We start from the raw sequence: 13,977 nt of genomic DNA on the forward strand, positions 1-13,977 counted from the left end.
TTTGAAGTGCTTTTAGGATAGCTATGTTGGTGTTTTCACGTGATGGCTTATGTGGGCTCTTTTAAGGGCTGGGAAATAAGAGGTGGGCATAGAAGCGGAAAGAAGCCAAGGGTTTTCAGGCAGACAGAATTTGAAAATAATGGATTCTGCTGTGGGAGAGGGGAGAAAATTCTATGAGTATGGCATAGTCAGGTTTCCTGTTAAATGTTGTTTTTTGGATGAGTAATACTGAAGAAGTGGATCAGCTGTCTTGCTTTTGTATTTCTCAGACCAGGTATCTCTCATGTTGATTTTTAATTTAGTTTTAAATGGTGTGATATTAAAAGAAAATTATGATCATATGTTGAAAACACATGCCGTCTTTGTATAGAAATTGAAAGTTCTGGATGGTAGCTATACTAAAACCCTGCATAATTCTGAACATCCAGGAGAATTTGTTGCAGAGGTGTTCATACCCATTATTAATTGTACTTCCCTATTTCTGCACTTACCCAGGTGCATGCGTTATATGCATTGTGCTGCGATGCGCTAGGATGTTCCGTGGTCTGCCAGTGTCTGTGGAAGAATTTGTCCCTTTTATAGCGATTGCAAAAAGAGCAGTGAAGACTTAGGAACTTTGGCCTGTTTTGAGTGAGAAGTAGGTGAAGGCACTAGGTTTAAATCAGGATTTGACCTGGTTTTAAACACAGGTCAGAATTTTTTCTTCACTAAGCCATAGGGAACTTTGTATTAGTATCCAGATATGTTTTTGGAGGTCTGGTCTGTGGAGTTCTTTGGGAGTCACCCCCATATCTTGGCAAATTTTAAGTTTGTTTAAAACCTATGGTGTTAGAGGTGATAAAATCTTCAAGTCAGAAGAGCTTTTAATTTTTCTGCTACCATTACTTATTTTGCTTACAAAATAAGTTTGTATAAATATATGTAGGTGGATCTAAACAACAATTTATTTTTTTTTTACTGTAGAAATTAAAGTTGAAAGCTGAACAGATCCCTTAATACTTTGAGGTTTTGAATTGCTGTGTGTGTCTCTTAATATGGCTGCTACATGCTAAGTACAGTGGTAGTTCAGGAATTACCCTGTTGCATGGTGTTCTCACCGCCACCACCACCTTTAAAGGGAAATTTACAACTCCTGTAATATTTGTCCTTTTAATTTTAAAATCCAGATGAAGCATAATCCCAGGAGTGTTGTTTTGGCTGTTGCAATGTAATCTTTTTCAGATGATACATGATTTAGTTGGAAACAAATTAGCAGCTATGCATGCCTAAAGAAAGCAATTTAATAAACAAGATTTTTGTAAGACCTAATCAGAATTTTAAAATGATACTTGGGAATCAGTTACATTATACAAAAGAGCTGGTGTGAATGTAAGCATGTGTGTGAATTCATGGTTTCCAATCACATTGTTCTCTCAAGTAATACAACGGCTTTGACCTTCAGTCTACTGGTTCTTCTAATTTATTATGTAACTATTAATTTTTTCCAATCAATAATTAAAATTTCCACTCATAAACTGTAGTTTGTTCTGGTAATTGATTTTAATTTTTATTTTAACTGCTGAAAAAAGCTTATTTTCTAATGCTTTAAATCACCTGCTGCTGGTGAATTTTTTTTTTTTGTTTTGCACCTTCCCAGGACGTTAGTTCCATGCTCCTGACACTGTGTGTTGGTGAGGAAGATCTTCATAAATGCAAAACAATCACAGGCAGGTGCTCACCAGAATTCTGTTGCTCCAGCTCCATGAGTGTCTAGCCTCAGATTAGTTATCTGTATCTAGCAGACCCTTGGACTGAGCTGACGTTGCTGGTACCTCTCTAACTGGGGCAGGATTTTTAGGATGTTCAACCAAAATGATACAGAGACTTTATGGAACGATGGTAAAAAAGGATGAGCTGGTTAGTTACCAGGTAACTATTAATATTTTGCGCTATTTACAACCAGTTTTTTTCAGCCTCTACAGGAAACAGTTTTAATGTAGAAAACGTTGTAAGAGAAGGAGTTTCTTGGCAGTTGAAGAAGTGACAGGGCTTCTGTTACAGAGCTGAGTTTGCCTTCCAGTTATCCTGATCCTAAATATATCCTTTAGGAATTTTGCATATATTGGCTCTAGCTAGGGGCTTTCCCCTGTTTTCTTATTTAATTAAGACCGTTTCTTACCTAATTAAAAAAAAACATACGAGGGTTGTAAAGAGAAAATGCTGGATTAACAAGTAAGCTATGTGCTATGAGGCTAGAAACCAACAAATACAGAAAGTCAGCGCTTTACACTTTTTAACATCCCAGTCTTCTACCACTTAGTGTGAGTAGGGTGACTGATTTTTCTTCTTGTTCAGAGCTGCTTTTCTTCCTGGTGTGGTAGAGGAGTGTAACTCTTAAAACTCTTTGGCAACCATTTCTCAGTGTGGCCAGAACTTTCTGAACTTCCCTTAGTTGCAATCTCATACTATGCCTAAGCAACTAACTGCTTTTGTGTGGTGGTTTTCCATTCCGTTATCCTTTTGCGCCTGTATCCCATGTATTTTATAAGTGGGGTTTGGTTGTTCTTTTTCCTGATTTTATTCATTATGAACACAGAGACCTGCAAAAAGAGAAGAAAATTGTATTAGAGTCTTCATACCAAAACAACTTACACTGTGCACCTGGAAGAGTGGCAGAGCACTTTGCAGCAAGGAGTAGAAGATAGTCTTTGACAGCAGTGAGGGGTGAGAGTAAAAGCTGAGGGATGGGAAGAGGCACTGTGTTTTCCAGAGGTATCCACTAGATTCTAGTGTTATCTGAACTCCGTTTTATGGTGGAATTGTGTTCTGATGAGGTCCATTACAAATGCCAGCAGTAGGTACAACTTAAATGACAGTTCTTCAGAAATTTGCTTTTTTTGTAATGTAATCTCAGAGCATGGCCTAGAAATTTTAAATACGTTTCTTTCAGGAGTACTTGATGAACTCTAGTGCATAAGGTTGAATTTGAGAAGCTGAGTGGCTTATTTTTGGACTTAACTTAGAAATAGGTCATTTTCTCAAAGGCATTAATACTGTTCCAAGCGATCTAGCAGAAACTTAGTGTTCATTTTTTTAATTAAAAAAAAATGTTCTCAGACACCTTTTTCCTTTTGAAGGTATGTTTCTGAAAGTTTAAGGGTACCTCGTTACAGCCTGCAATGCAACTTCTCCTTTTTAAAACCTTCTAGAGTTTTTTTTGCCCTCCCTTAGCCTACTTGTTTCTGACACCTAGTCCTTTTTCTTGTTGATAACTGACATCAGTCTCCCCAAAGTCTTCATGTCTTGTTCCTTGCTAAGAGCGCATATAATACTTGTTATTATGAGAGTGAAAACCCAGTCACAGAAAGGTGAAGTGTTGTGCTTGTGTTTGCATAGCAGGTCAGCTGCTGAGCCAGGAATAGAAGCCCTGTCTTATGACTCAGTGCCCTAACCGCTGGCCTGCACCGCCTCTCTGGAGTACTGGTCTTTTCCAAGAATGTAGTAGCAGTGGGGTATAGAAGTAACTACAGCAGCTATTGGAGCTTTGCTTCTGACTCTGGCAGGGGTTTTGAGGCTTATACATAGCTTAAAATACTGGGGGAGAAAAAAAAGCTTTCTACAGGAGCTCCTAGATAAGTTCTGTAATGTTATGGTTTGCTTTGCTCTGTTTAAAACAAAAAAAAATCTAGTTGAAAATAGCTTTCCAGAAGGTTGTGGATGTGGGAACAATCTTCTACGTGTTTGAAAGTCAAAGTCTGCTCTACAAATAACCTTAAGAGCGGCCTGTGATTAAATCTTTTGTATATTCAACAACAAACTCATTTTATGCAACCACAACTATGATAAAATTGAATTAAATGAACCTGCCTCTAAGAAAAGAGACTGAATAGCTGAGTAGTGCATTATTCAATGAATGGAAAACGGGGAGGCTGGCTGAAACGGCTGGGAAATGGTTTTAACATTCTATCGGGCTAAAGAGCAATTTTATGAAATCACTGTATTTGTTTCCCCCCTACCTCCCCGCCCTCAATTTTTAAATAGCAGTGCTCTTCATACTGTCAGAATCCAGTGTTGTGACACCCCTACTCAAAAGTTATGACAGCAGTGTAATGACAGCTACTGCCTCTTGAGAATCAATCAGGCAATTAATTTTGTAAATGAAATGCTGATTATACAAAGCTTCACATGAGAGGCCCAGTGATTAAAATCAATTTAACAAATTGTTTCAGGTGGGACTTGATTAATAATTTGCCATAAATGCTGAGGATATATGACCAGCATACCTTTTTGTGTGTGTGTGTTAATATAGAACTATATATAACGCTTGGAGTGGAAAAAATCTGCAGCTAACTGTATGTACTTCTGGCTTGTGACCTAGATGTGATTGGTTATACCTTTCTGTGGGTACACTTTTCCTCCCAGCGTCCATAATGTCACTTTCTCAGTTAGTGCTCTCTCTCCAGCAATTGAATACATCTAACTTTTAGTTTTTATTTTTGTTAATAAGGCCCAGTAACTGAGAAAGTGTATTCAGATCTACTTGAGTATTTATTAGGCTTAGGAAGATTTTTCTTTAAAATTTGAAGTACATGTGGGATTTCTTTCGTTTATTCCACCCCACCTGCCCTCTGTCACTTACTAGTTTTTAGTAAGTTTTCCCCTCCTACTCCAGTACTTCTGCAGGGAGCCTTCCTGCAGAGCTCCCCTTGTTCCATTCAGGGCTGCTCTCTGCTCCGTGCCTGATGGACACTATTTTTAGTACATCCTTTTCTGTCCATCTAACCCTGTGTTTGTGTAAGAGGAGTACAAAGTAGGCAAGAGAATTTTTTTTTTGAGTTCCAGATGGCAGCCATGCACAGTGAGTGAAGGTGTTTACTTGTCTAGGAAGCTGAGAACCTCATTGCCAGACAAAATAGAAGTAACTAGTATTCTGGGTGGGGCTTTTCTTTTTTTAACTTACAGTTTTCTGGGTTTATGAATGGATTTTCTTTTCCGTGTTGAGCTGTAGTGTTGGCTGCTTGAGGAGGCCTTAGGATTGTGAGACATCCTCTGGTGAATCTAGTCTCAGAACTTCTAAGATACTATTTTTCCCTCAATATCTGCTTTGCTCCTCTGCTGTGGGTTACTATTTTGGTAGCAGAAATGGCAGACAGAGAACTGTGCCCATGCCTCCAATACTCCAGTGCCAAAGCTGTTGCATTGGTACAAAACCACCCTACACAGAGAGTTTAAAGTTCAGGTGCTAGTCTGTGGATGGAGGTAGCTAAAGCATGGTCATGATCTGGCAACAAGTGGGAAAAGTGACAAGCTGGCATCAGGGACGTGTTGTATAGTTGCAGATAGGTTTGCTCGAAGACATCTGGAAGAACCCCAAACTTCTGCTGCACTAGAAATTTCTGTTAACTTTTGCTAGGAGAGTAGAGCTTCTGCATACCTAAAAAAAGGTGGTGCCCTCTGTTTGGAGCATCCAAGTTGGAGAAAACAAATACAAAGACAGGAATATAATCCTCTAGTACTCCTGGAAGAAGTTTGGAATTAGGAACGTGGCTTACAGAAGAAGGCTAAGTGCTCAAGTGTGATGAGGACAGATGACAAACCTTCAGTTGACTTCAGAGCAATCAGGGTATTACCTGTATGTCAGTGTTGTCAGTGACAAAGGCAACTTGAAGGGCAGCAGTTGTGAGCTGTATGTAGCCACCTGAACTTGTCAGAAACAAGATTGTTTTGGCCATCAGGTGTGATAAATGTATATAATTGCTTTTCGATGTTTTCTTAACCTTTGCATGCACTTCTAGTGGTAACGGAAGAGGTTATTTGTGTATACTTCATTAAAAACAGGTTTATTTGCTATGTTTGTTGTGATTTGTTCTTTCAGTAGTCATTTAGATTTTTCTATCTACAAAATAATAACTAGAGAATGGCTGACTCGTTGACCTTCCAGTTTTCAGGCTGTGTTAAAGAGGACCCCGAAGAATACTGGAAGACAGTCATACATACATCCTTCTCCAACCTGCAGAGATGCTTGCCTGTATGATTATTTGTAAATGTTCTGCTGGAGTAGTAGCTGATTTTTGGTGGGGCATAGCTTTGATAGTCTCTCTTTCCTCTTTTTAATTACTTTCTGTTCTGAGTGGGGAAATTATCTTTCTGATGTCTCCCTGCAGCTGAAATCAGACAGTATGCAGAGCCCTTAAGACATGGAAAATTGCTATTTTTGTTAAATCTCTGCTGGTGTATGCTTCTTCATTCACTGGATTTTCCTTTGTCATAGGCTTATGTTGAACTTGGCTCTTTGTTTGTGCTTATTCTTATTCCTTGTGTTTGTGCAACTAACTTTGAATTTTAGTAAAGTGCAGACAGCAGACTCCCTATTTAAAGAAAAAATAGGAAGCATGTTTGCCAGTTACTTCTCAGATTTTAATGTTAATGTAAGTCAGAACTTAATGCTATACATTAATACCTTTTTAACAGTTGTTTGCATCTTTCTTTAAATAGACATTTAAAACACACATAACGAGTTGTGTTTTGATACTCATGCTTCTGTCGTGTAAAAACGTTGGCTGAGGAGTCCTCGTACATGTTCATACAAATGATGGCATTATCTAGGAATGGATTATCTTTTCCCCAGTTGCGCCCTCATGCCAGCTGTGTCATTGTATTATAGTGAATACTTGTGATTATCTCTAGTGATAATTTTGTAACTTGGTGGCTGACCTCGAGCGGAGAGCTCCATGCCCATCTTTCTTGGAATGTCAGTAACTGATTGTCAGCTGTCTTTATTATAAGATTTCAAGGCTTTGGTATTAATAAAGAGGCTTTTTTTTTTTTTTTTTAATACAGAGACAGAAGCTTTGACTGCAGATCAATGAATAAACAAAGAGTTACTGTATTCAGTAGCTCTAGGAGTTTTGAGGGCAAGCGTGCTTGAGGGTGTTGAGTTTGTGTTGTTTTGTTAAAGGCGCAAATGATGTAGCATGCGTTGTTGGGATGCGCTGTGGCTTATAGTCCCTTTAAAACGCAGCATTTGCTGTTCTCAGCCAAACCAGTGCCGCTTTCAATTTTTTTTGTTTAAAGAAACAAAACCCCACACTTTCACTTGAAAAGTAGTTACATCTTGTCTGAATAGTCTTGTTCTATAGTGAATTGCTCTGTCTGCCTTGTGTAAGAGCTCTACCTTCTCATCTGAATCCCACCGTGACCTTTGTAAAGTGTCTCCCACTCCTCCCTGCCTTGAGACTTCAGTGGCGGAGTTCTTTGTGGCATCTTTAAATAGATAAGTTATTTATCAGTCTCGGATCTGAGCGAAGATGAGCTATCTAGGAAAACACTGGTTAAATGATGGGAGAAAATGGTAGTGTTTTTTTCTCTCACTTTATAAAAGGTAAAGTTGAATCTCCAGGTACTTCAGAGTGAGGGGATTTATTTGATTGTTTTAGCTAGGAGAAGAGCAGAAATGGTGGTGATACTGACTTTACAAGTGGGTGTAGCATATTAATTTTCCCACTTCTGCTTATAGCAAGAATGCCACGTTTAAGTATTCTGTTACACAAAATATTGAAAAAAGGAACAGGTAACAGAAGAAGGTTGTCAATATTTGTAGGCAGCGTAGGCTTTTCTGTCTTCTACCTTAGTGGTTGGAGTGTCAATCTGAAGACTGGGAATGAAACCTTGGCCCTATTGAAATCATTAGCAAACCCTCCGTTGGGTGTTTTAATATGCTCACAAGTCACATAATAGGCAAGGATTCTTATGAAATGCTCTGTTCTTATAAAGCTTGATAGTACATGTTGCAAATGAATCTGATACTGACACAAGATAGGCACTATAATAAACGAGTTATAAATTATAACATTACTGTGGACTGAAGCAAGGAACCAAGACTGAGGTATTTTGAGGAACTGCAGATCTGTGCAAAGTTTAAATGAAATGTGGCAAGTTGAAGAGGAGGTGCAGAATCGGAAGAAAAAGCAGAATCCATTCAGGCTTGCCTGGCAGAATATGGCAGTAAAAAATAGCATAAGCAAACACTAGCTAAATTGGTAAAAGGTAATGTGTATATTGGGAGTAAAATAGCACTAGAGAAAAACAGGACCCTTCTGTAAAGGAAGGGAAAGGAAACAAATGGATATTGATGACTGCAGTGACACTAAAACAAAATTTCAAAAGTAATTAAGACTTTTCATTACAGCATGTGATAGAATTAATTAAAGGCATGGAAGATGTGAAAATACACACGTCATCCACTCATGGTCATACATGCCCACTGGGTTTTAGAATGTGATGCGGTTACAGCAATGCTGTAGTTTTCCATACTCGTTGAAAAGCAGGTGTGGAGGGGTTGGTTCTTGATCCCTACAACATGAAGAGGTTGATACTTGTCATAATCATACTGTCACCCAAAACTTGTCTTTGAAAACTGTTGTAACCAGTGTTAAATAAAATATTTGAATATAACAGATGCTAAAGAAACCTTCAGATAAGATTATAATACATATTTCTCAACTAGCTCCTTCTAAACAACTTTTTGAAATGCCATGGATGAAAGAAAACTCTTGCTGTAAAAATTGAAGTTTAAAAGAGTGCTAAAGCTAAAAACTACATGCGTTAAAGTTGGAAAAAGTTGTAATTACATTTTCACCTCCACTGTACAGGACACAGTACTTGATGAGCAGCTCTTTTTTCTTTCTGTTAAGTCCATGGCTCCAGGTCTTTCTTACCACACGCTCTTCTGAAAACAAAATTTGTTCTTTTTTTGGAGTTTTTGATGGTATTGATCACAGTCATATTAAATTCTAGAATCACCTCTCTGGTGAAGAGATGGTGATTTTTTTTTTAAATTATTTTTACAGATGGGAAACTGAGGCATTGTTGTAGGAAGCTTGAGTGGCCTGTTTATGATAGCTGTAGGTTAAATATTCTGAAACATACAGCTTCTGAAAACCTTTTCAAAACACATCTCTCACCAAATTGAAAAGTAGTTGCAGATGTAGATACGCAGCATTTCCTGCAATTTAAATCCCATGATTTCAAGTTAGGAAATGAGGGATGCATTGAACTGGCAAATTTTGAAAATTTTTTGTTTTAGTGAAAAACTGTGGCAGAGGCAGGGCTGGACTCCAATTCTGCCTGAGCAGCATGCCAGCTACCTCAATGGTAAGACCATCTTCTGCTTCGTTCGCTACCGTATGGTACGTGAAGCATTTGGTCCTGTCGCACACAACAGCGCCTGCACTGTGCTGCTGTTGAGTTGTCCTGGAGCAGGCCCGTCCGCTGCCTGTGAGGACAGAAGTGTGATGGTGTGTTTAAAGACTGATACAGTTATATCTGTGAAGGAGACATGCTTAATGTTGCAAGGGCAAACCTAATTCCAAAGCTTGTAACTTCTGCAGTGCTAATGTCTCTTAAACTGGTGGAAGAGCTAGCTGTTTGGTTTTGCTTTGCCTTGCAGTAGTGTGTTGACAGCCACTGAGTCACTGATAGGTGTCTTCACCTTTAGCCGCACCGTACAGGGGGTTGGGATCTAATCTGAAGGGAGTCGGAAATAGCAGTGGTGAGTTGCCACCCTCTACATGGACTGGCCAGCGTATGGGATGAGATGTGTTTCCTCACTGGCTCTGTCTTCTCCACCCCTAAAGGTGATCAGAGGACTCTGCTGTTAGTTCTTTCCCCAAGACCTTGGAGGGAGGAGGGAATAGGCAGCACTGACAGCTAAGGTGGCTCTCCCTGGGTTGTCCCAGTGGTGTGCCTGGGGGTGTTTACCGCTCGCTTGTATTCAGTAACTTCAGTCCTTGATCATGGTGCCTGACTTGCCATGTCCGTGGTAGATTCTGAGTATGCTCAGGTCCCTTGTTACCCATACCCAGTGACCAGTGTTATGTGGGTCACCCACAGCCCCTGGGACTGGAGTTACAGCAATGTCACGGGTTCTTTATCCCTCCACCTTTCTGAAGTGGAGGGATGTCACCTGAGGGAAAGAGGAGCAGCTCACCTGGAGAGGACAAGGAAAAGCGAAGGGACAGCAGGCTGGTGAGAAACAGGGAAGGAAGGATGAAGTGGCAGTGTGGCTCACAGGGCTAATGTGCACACAAAAAAAACCTCCACTGCTTTTGGAGGTCACTAGTCCAGAGGACAGAGACTCTTTGGCTTGTATCCACGTCACCTCCTGACCTTGTTTCCTCTTCTTCCCTTCAACTCTTCCTGCCTCACTTCTGTCTCTGCTGCTTTTTTTAACCCATTGTCCCTCTTTCTTTGTGCAGCAGATTCGAAGCTGTCTCTGTACACCTTGTAACTCCTCTGATGAAGTGTCACTGTGCCGCTCTTGTGCTCCCGTTTCTTCCTCCCATGTTCCACACGGTCTGGTGACATTCAGGTGCTGTGTCTCGACAGGGGTGCACACCTCACCTTTCCCAAACGCCCAATGTCACCCTGGCAAATTAAAATTCTGTGCCCCAAAGCACGGTATTCAGGAGGTATTTTTAAGTGTTTTATGTAAGAACATAAACGATGTATTTTTCTGTGACCTCATTCTAAGACATAGCTGAATTGTTTCTGCTGAATTTTCCAGAGAATTTCAGCCTCAGGCATACATATGGCCTGGAAAATTTCAGCCTAAATGCTTGAAGTTTGGCAAAGTTTATATGCACCTGAAAGTAGTCCTAATAATGGAAAGTGTCAGATTGTTTTAGCTGTGTAGCTATCTGCATTGTTTATATTTAAGTATTGGATGTGGAACAGAAAATACTACACTCAAAATAATTAGAATTGAATCTGAGTAAATGTTGTTATTGGAGTTGAGATGTGGAAATAATACCCTGAAACAGAAGATAGTGGCAATGAACAGTGCTGTTGGGCTTCATGAGTATCTCATGAAGGATACTCAAGACTTGCCTTGAACAAGAATTTATATTTGAGGAGTATGGCAGGTGGTGCACAGAATGAACATTAAAACACAGAAGTAAACATAGGAAAAGTATCTTGGTCTCTATGAGGAAATTCAAGTTCTCCCCTGGGACTCTGTAAGAAGGAATCTCTAGTTCATCTGCCAAACTTTTGTCTCTGTGTTGTTTTTAGTTAAGTGTGATGAGAATGCGTGATGGCCTTAATTAAAAAAAAAAAAAAAAGTGTTGTTATGGGTCAGGTGGCCTGAAGCGGTTGGGGAACCATTGATTTTAAAAAGTATGAAATATAAATAGTAAATTACCCAGGGACATTTAGTGGTGAAAAAAATAGAATCTTCTAAGCTGGCCGCAGAGCGGCCAAATAATGAAGGAAAAATTGCTGAGTAATACTCACCCAAAATTAGAAATGAATGTGCAATTCGCTATGGTGGCAAAAAAGGACAGTTCTCTTCTGAAGTGAATGGAGGTGTCATGTGAGGAGGAGGTTATCATTTCCACCTCGTCAGGTGTAGCGTGCCCACGTCTGGAATACTTTATTTGGCTTGGGTGACAGCCCTGGCAAATGGGTATTGGTAAGGGTGGGGAGAGCCACTGAAGAAAGGGAGATTTTGAGTTTTTTAGCAGGAAGGAAAGAGTAAAAAGTGACTGACTTTGGAGAGAACATATTTTGTGTGTATGGGGGAAAAAACCCCCATAGTACGTTAGTAGTACAAGCAGCAATAATGAGAAGAAACAGGAATGGGAGGGGGAAAATGTAATTTATTGCCATAACAACTATTCCATCAGAATGTAGTAGTCAGAAAGGACTTGCAGAAGCCGTGTTATGTAGTGGGCTTTACCATGAAACTGGTCAACAGTACACTGTAGGAAAACATTACAAAAAGTGCTGCGGGAAGGAATCCTGCTCCTGGTGGGCTGGCTGGCTGAATTAATAGGTTTTTTTTTTTCTTGGGAAGAGGAGGGGGGAGTGGGGGATATGTCTCATGAAGATAAGATTGCAATAGGCTTTTTAAAAGCTTTTTCTCCCCCCTTTCTTCTGTGAATATAACTGACTCTCAGGAATTAAAAAGTGGATGTCATATTAACAATACAGTGCTGTGCTTGACAAAGTACGGTATTTTTTCTGGTTCAGTTAGTCCTCAGTAATAAAACATGAGAGTAATACCACACAATGGTTGACACCTGTCCTGAAACTGTTACAGTGCTTGGTAAGTGCTGCCAGAAAGTCTAAAAATAAAACTTCCCTCCCTTGCCTCCCCTCCCCCTCCATCAGCAATCACAGTTTGGGTTTTCTGAGGTCTATTAAGGAGGCAGATAAACTTTCATGTAAAGTGTGGGTTATGACTTGCCTTTTGATCTGGAAACTTATTAGTGCACACGATAGCAATATGAAAGCGCTGAAATACTGCGTTCTGTATGCATTGCTTTTCTTGGAAACTTTTTTTTCTTTTCACTTTCCCTTTTTTTCAAAGTAGATATTTTCTCAAGGTTAAACAGCTTGTCCGCTACTTGTGTCTTTCCTGACAGACATGATTTTGTTTATGTTTAGACATTAAAGTCAGTGATGCTAATCCTTTACAACAGTATACTTAATTATGTTTTAAGCTGGAATTTATTGTGCAGTTTTTCTGCTTTTTCTGTAGGTAAGAGATGACCTTAAGTTTGATGTAAAATATTTTTTTTTCCTAAATGCAGTGAAAGTCCCAAACTTGCCATTTAAAACCTCATCTAATTAATATGAGAACCAGAGTATGGTACTGTGACTGTTTGTCAGGTCAATATGTGATGGGTAAAGCACTGAGAAAACACACGTATAGTTTGCCTGCGGTAAGCGTGACTATCCTGACCGTTTTCTTTCCATACCTTAAAGCATTTCTTGGTTTGTATTTAACAACAGGGCAGTCCAATGGATCCCATGGTCATGAAGAGACCTCAGTTGTACGGCATGGGCAATAACCCTCACTCTCAGACGCAGCAGAGCAGCCCCTACCCTGGGCAGTCCTACGGCCCCCCCGGGCCCCAGCGCTATCCCGTGGGAATGCAGGGCCGAGCCCCGGCAGCCATGGCAGGAATGCAGTATCCACAGCAACAGGTTTGTGGAAGATTTTTCTGTGTTGCTTTGGTTTCTCTCCTCTCCTCCTTTTCCCTTCTGACGCTGCGGTAATACACTGGGTGGAAATAAAAAAAAAATCAGAAATAAGTATTTCTTGTGCAGAAGGAGGGTCAAGGACTGCTTTATAGGACTGTAAATATATTATGTTGACAGTGTGAATGTTTTCTGAAACCCTGTGCAGTCAGGAAGGAGTTTAGTTTGTTGCTGATATCTTTTTGGAGAGAGAAGTATGTTAAATGCCATCGGTTTTCTTCCCCCCACCCCCCCCTAGTTGACATCATTTAGCCTTGTATATTTTTTGGTGGCTATTTTAGTTTTGTTTTTTAAAATTCTCTCTGGCTTAGATACTTTTAAATGTAAGATGAAAACCTAAAGTTGACCTCAGTGCAGAAAAACTGGGGTTATCCAGTGCAAACAAAAGTGTTACGTATTTGTATCAGCTGTTTGCTATTGTGATTTTTGTGGGGGCTGGTTTTTGTTGGTGGTGGTGTTTTTTTTTTTTTCCTCCTTTTGGTAGGAGCCTGTAGCTTTTCCATTTTTTCCCCTTTACGAGCTCCTTAAAGTAAGGATATTTTATTTTTTGTTAGATCAGAGGACATAGAAATGTTCAGAATCTCCTTTCATCTATGTGGATTTCACTGTTGATAGTGGCCTCTTCTGCCTTTTTCCTGCGCTTTTAAAGAAGGTCAATTCCAGTGTTCATACTATATACTAAGGAAGATACAGTCATATTCTAGAGGGAAGGGATAAACCAAGGTTATCGAGAAGTTACATTTTACTAATTTTATTTTTAAATTAGACATGTGAGTGTAGGCAGTGGAAGCTCTGTACTTTGTTGTGAGCACAACAGAGTAGCAGCTTGATCATTAATGGGAAAGAACATTTGTTTGGTCCAACTGACAAAACATATTAGCTTTTTTAATGTCATTTATTGTAGAATATAGAAAAGAAAAAGAAAATTTTGGATTCCCTGACAGATAGGTGCCT

At 39.7% G+C, this 13,977-nt stretch overlaps 1 protein-coding gene across 11 annotated transcripts in view; it reads left to right on the forward strand.

The window, feature by feature from the left end:
- Positions 1 to 13,977, forward strand: part of ARID1B (AT-rich interaction domain 1B) — a 336,590-nt gene that overhangs the window by 20,468 nt on the left and 302,145 nt on the right. For all 11 annotated transcript variants that reach the window (XM_080389084.1, XM_080389087.1, XM_080389081.1 and 8 more), the window contains one exon: positions 12,775 to 12,969. In XM_080389084.1, coding sequence (XP_080245210.1) covers positions 12,775 to 12,969 — 195 coding nt within the window. The remainder of the gene's footprint in view (positions 1 to 12,774; positions 12,970 to 13,977) is intronic.

Source organism: Falco punctatus, assembly GCF_963210335.1.
Source record: "Falco punctatus genome assembly, chromosome: 5".
Lineage (NCBI taxonomy): Eukaryota > Metazoa > Chordata > Aves > Falconiformes > Falconidae > Falco > Falco punctatus.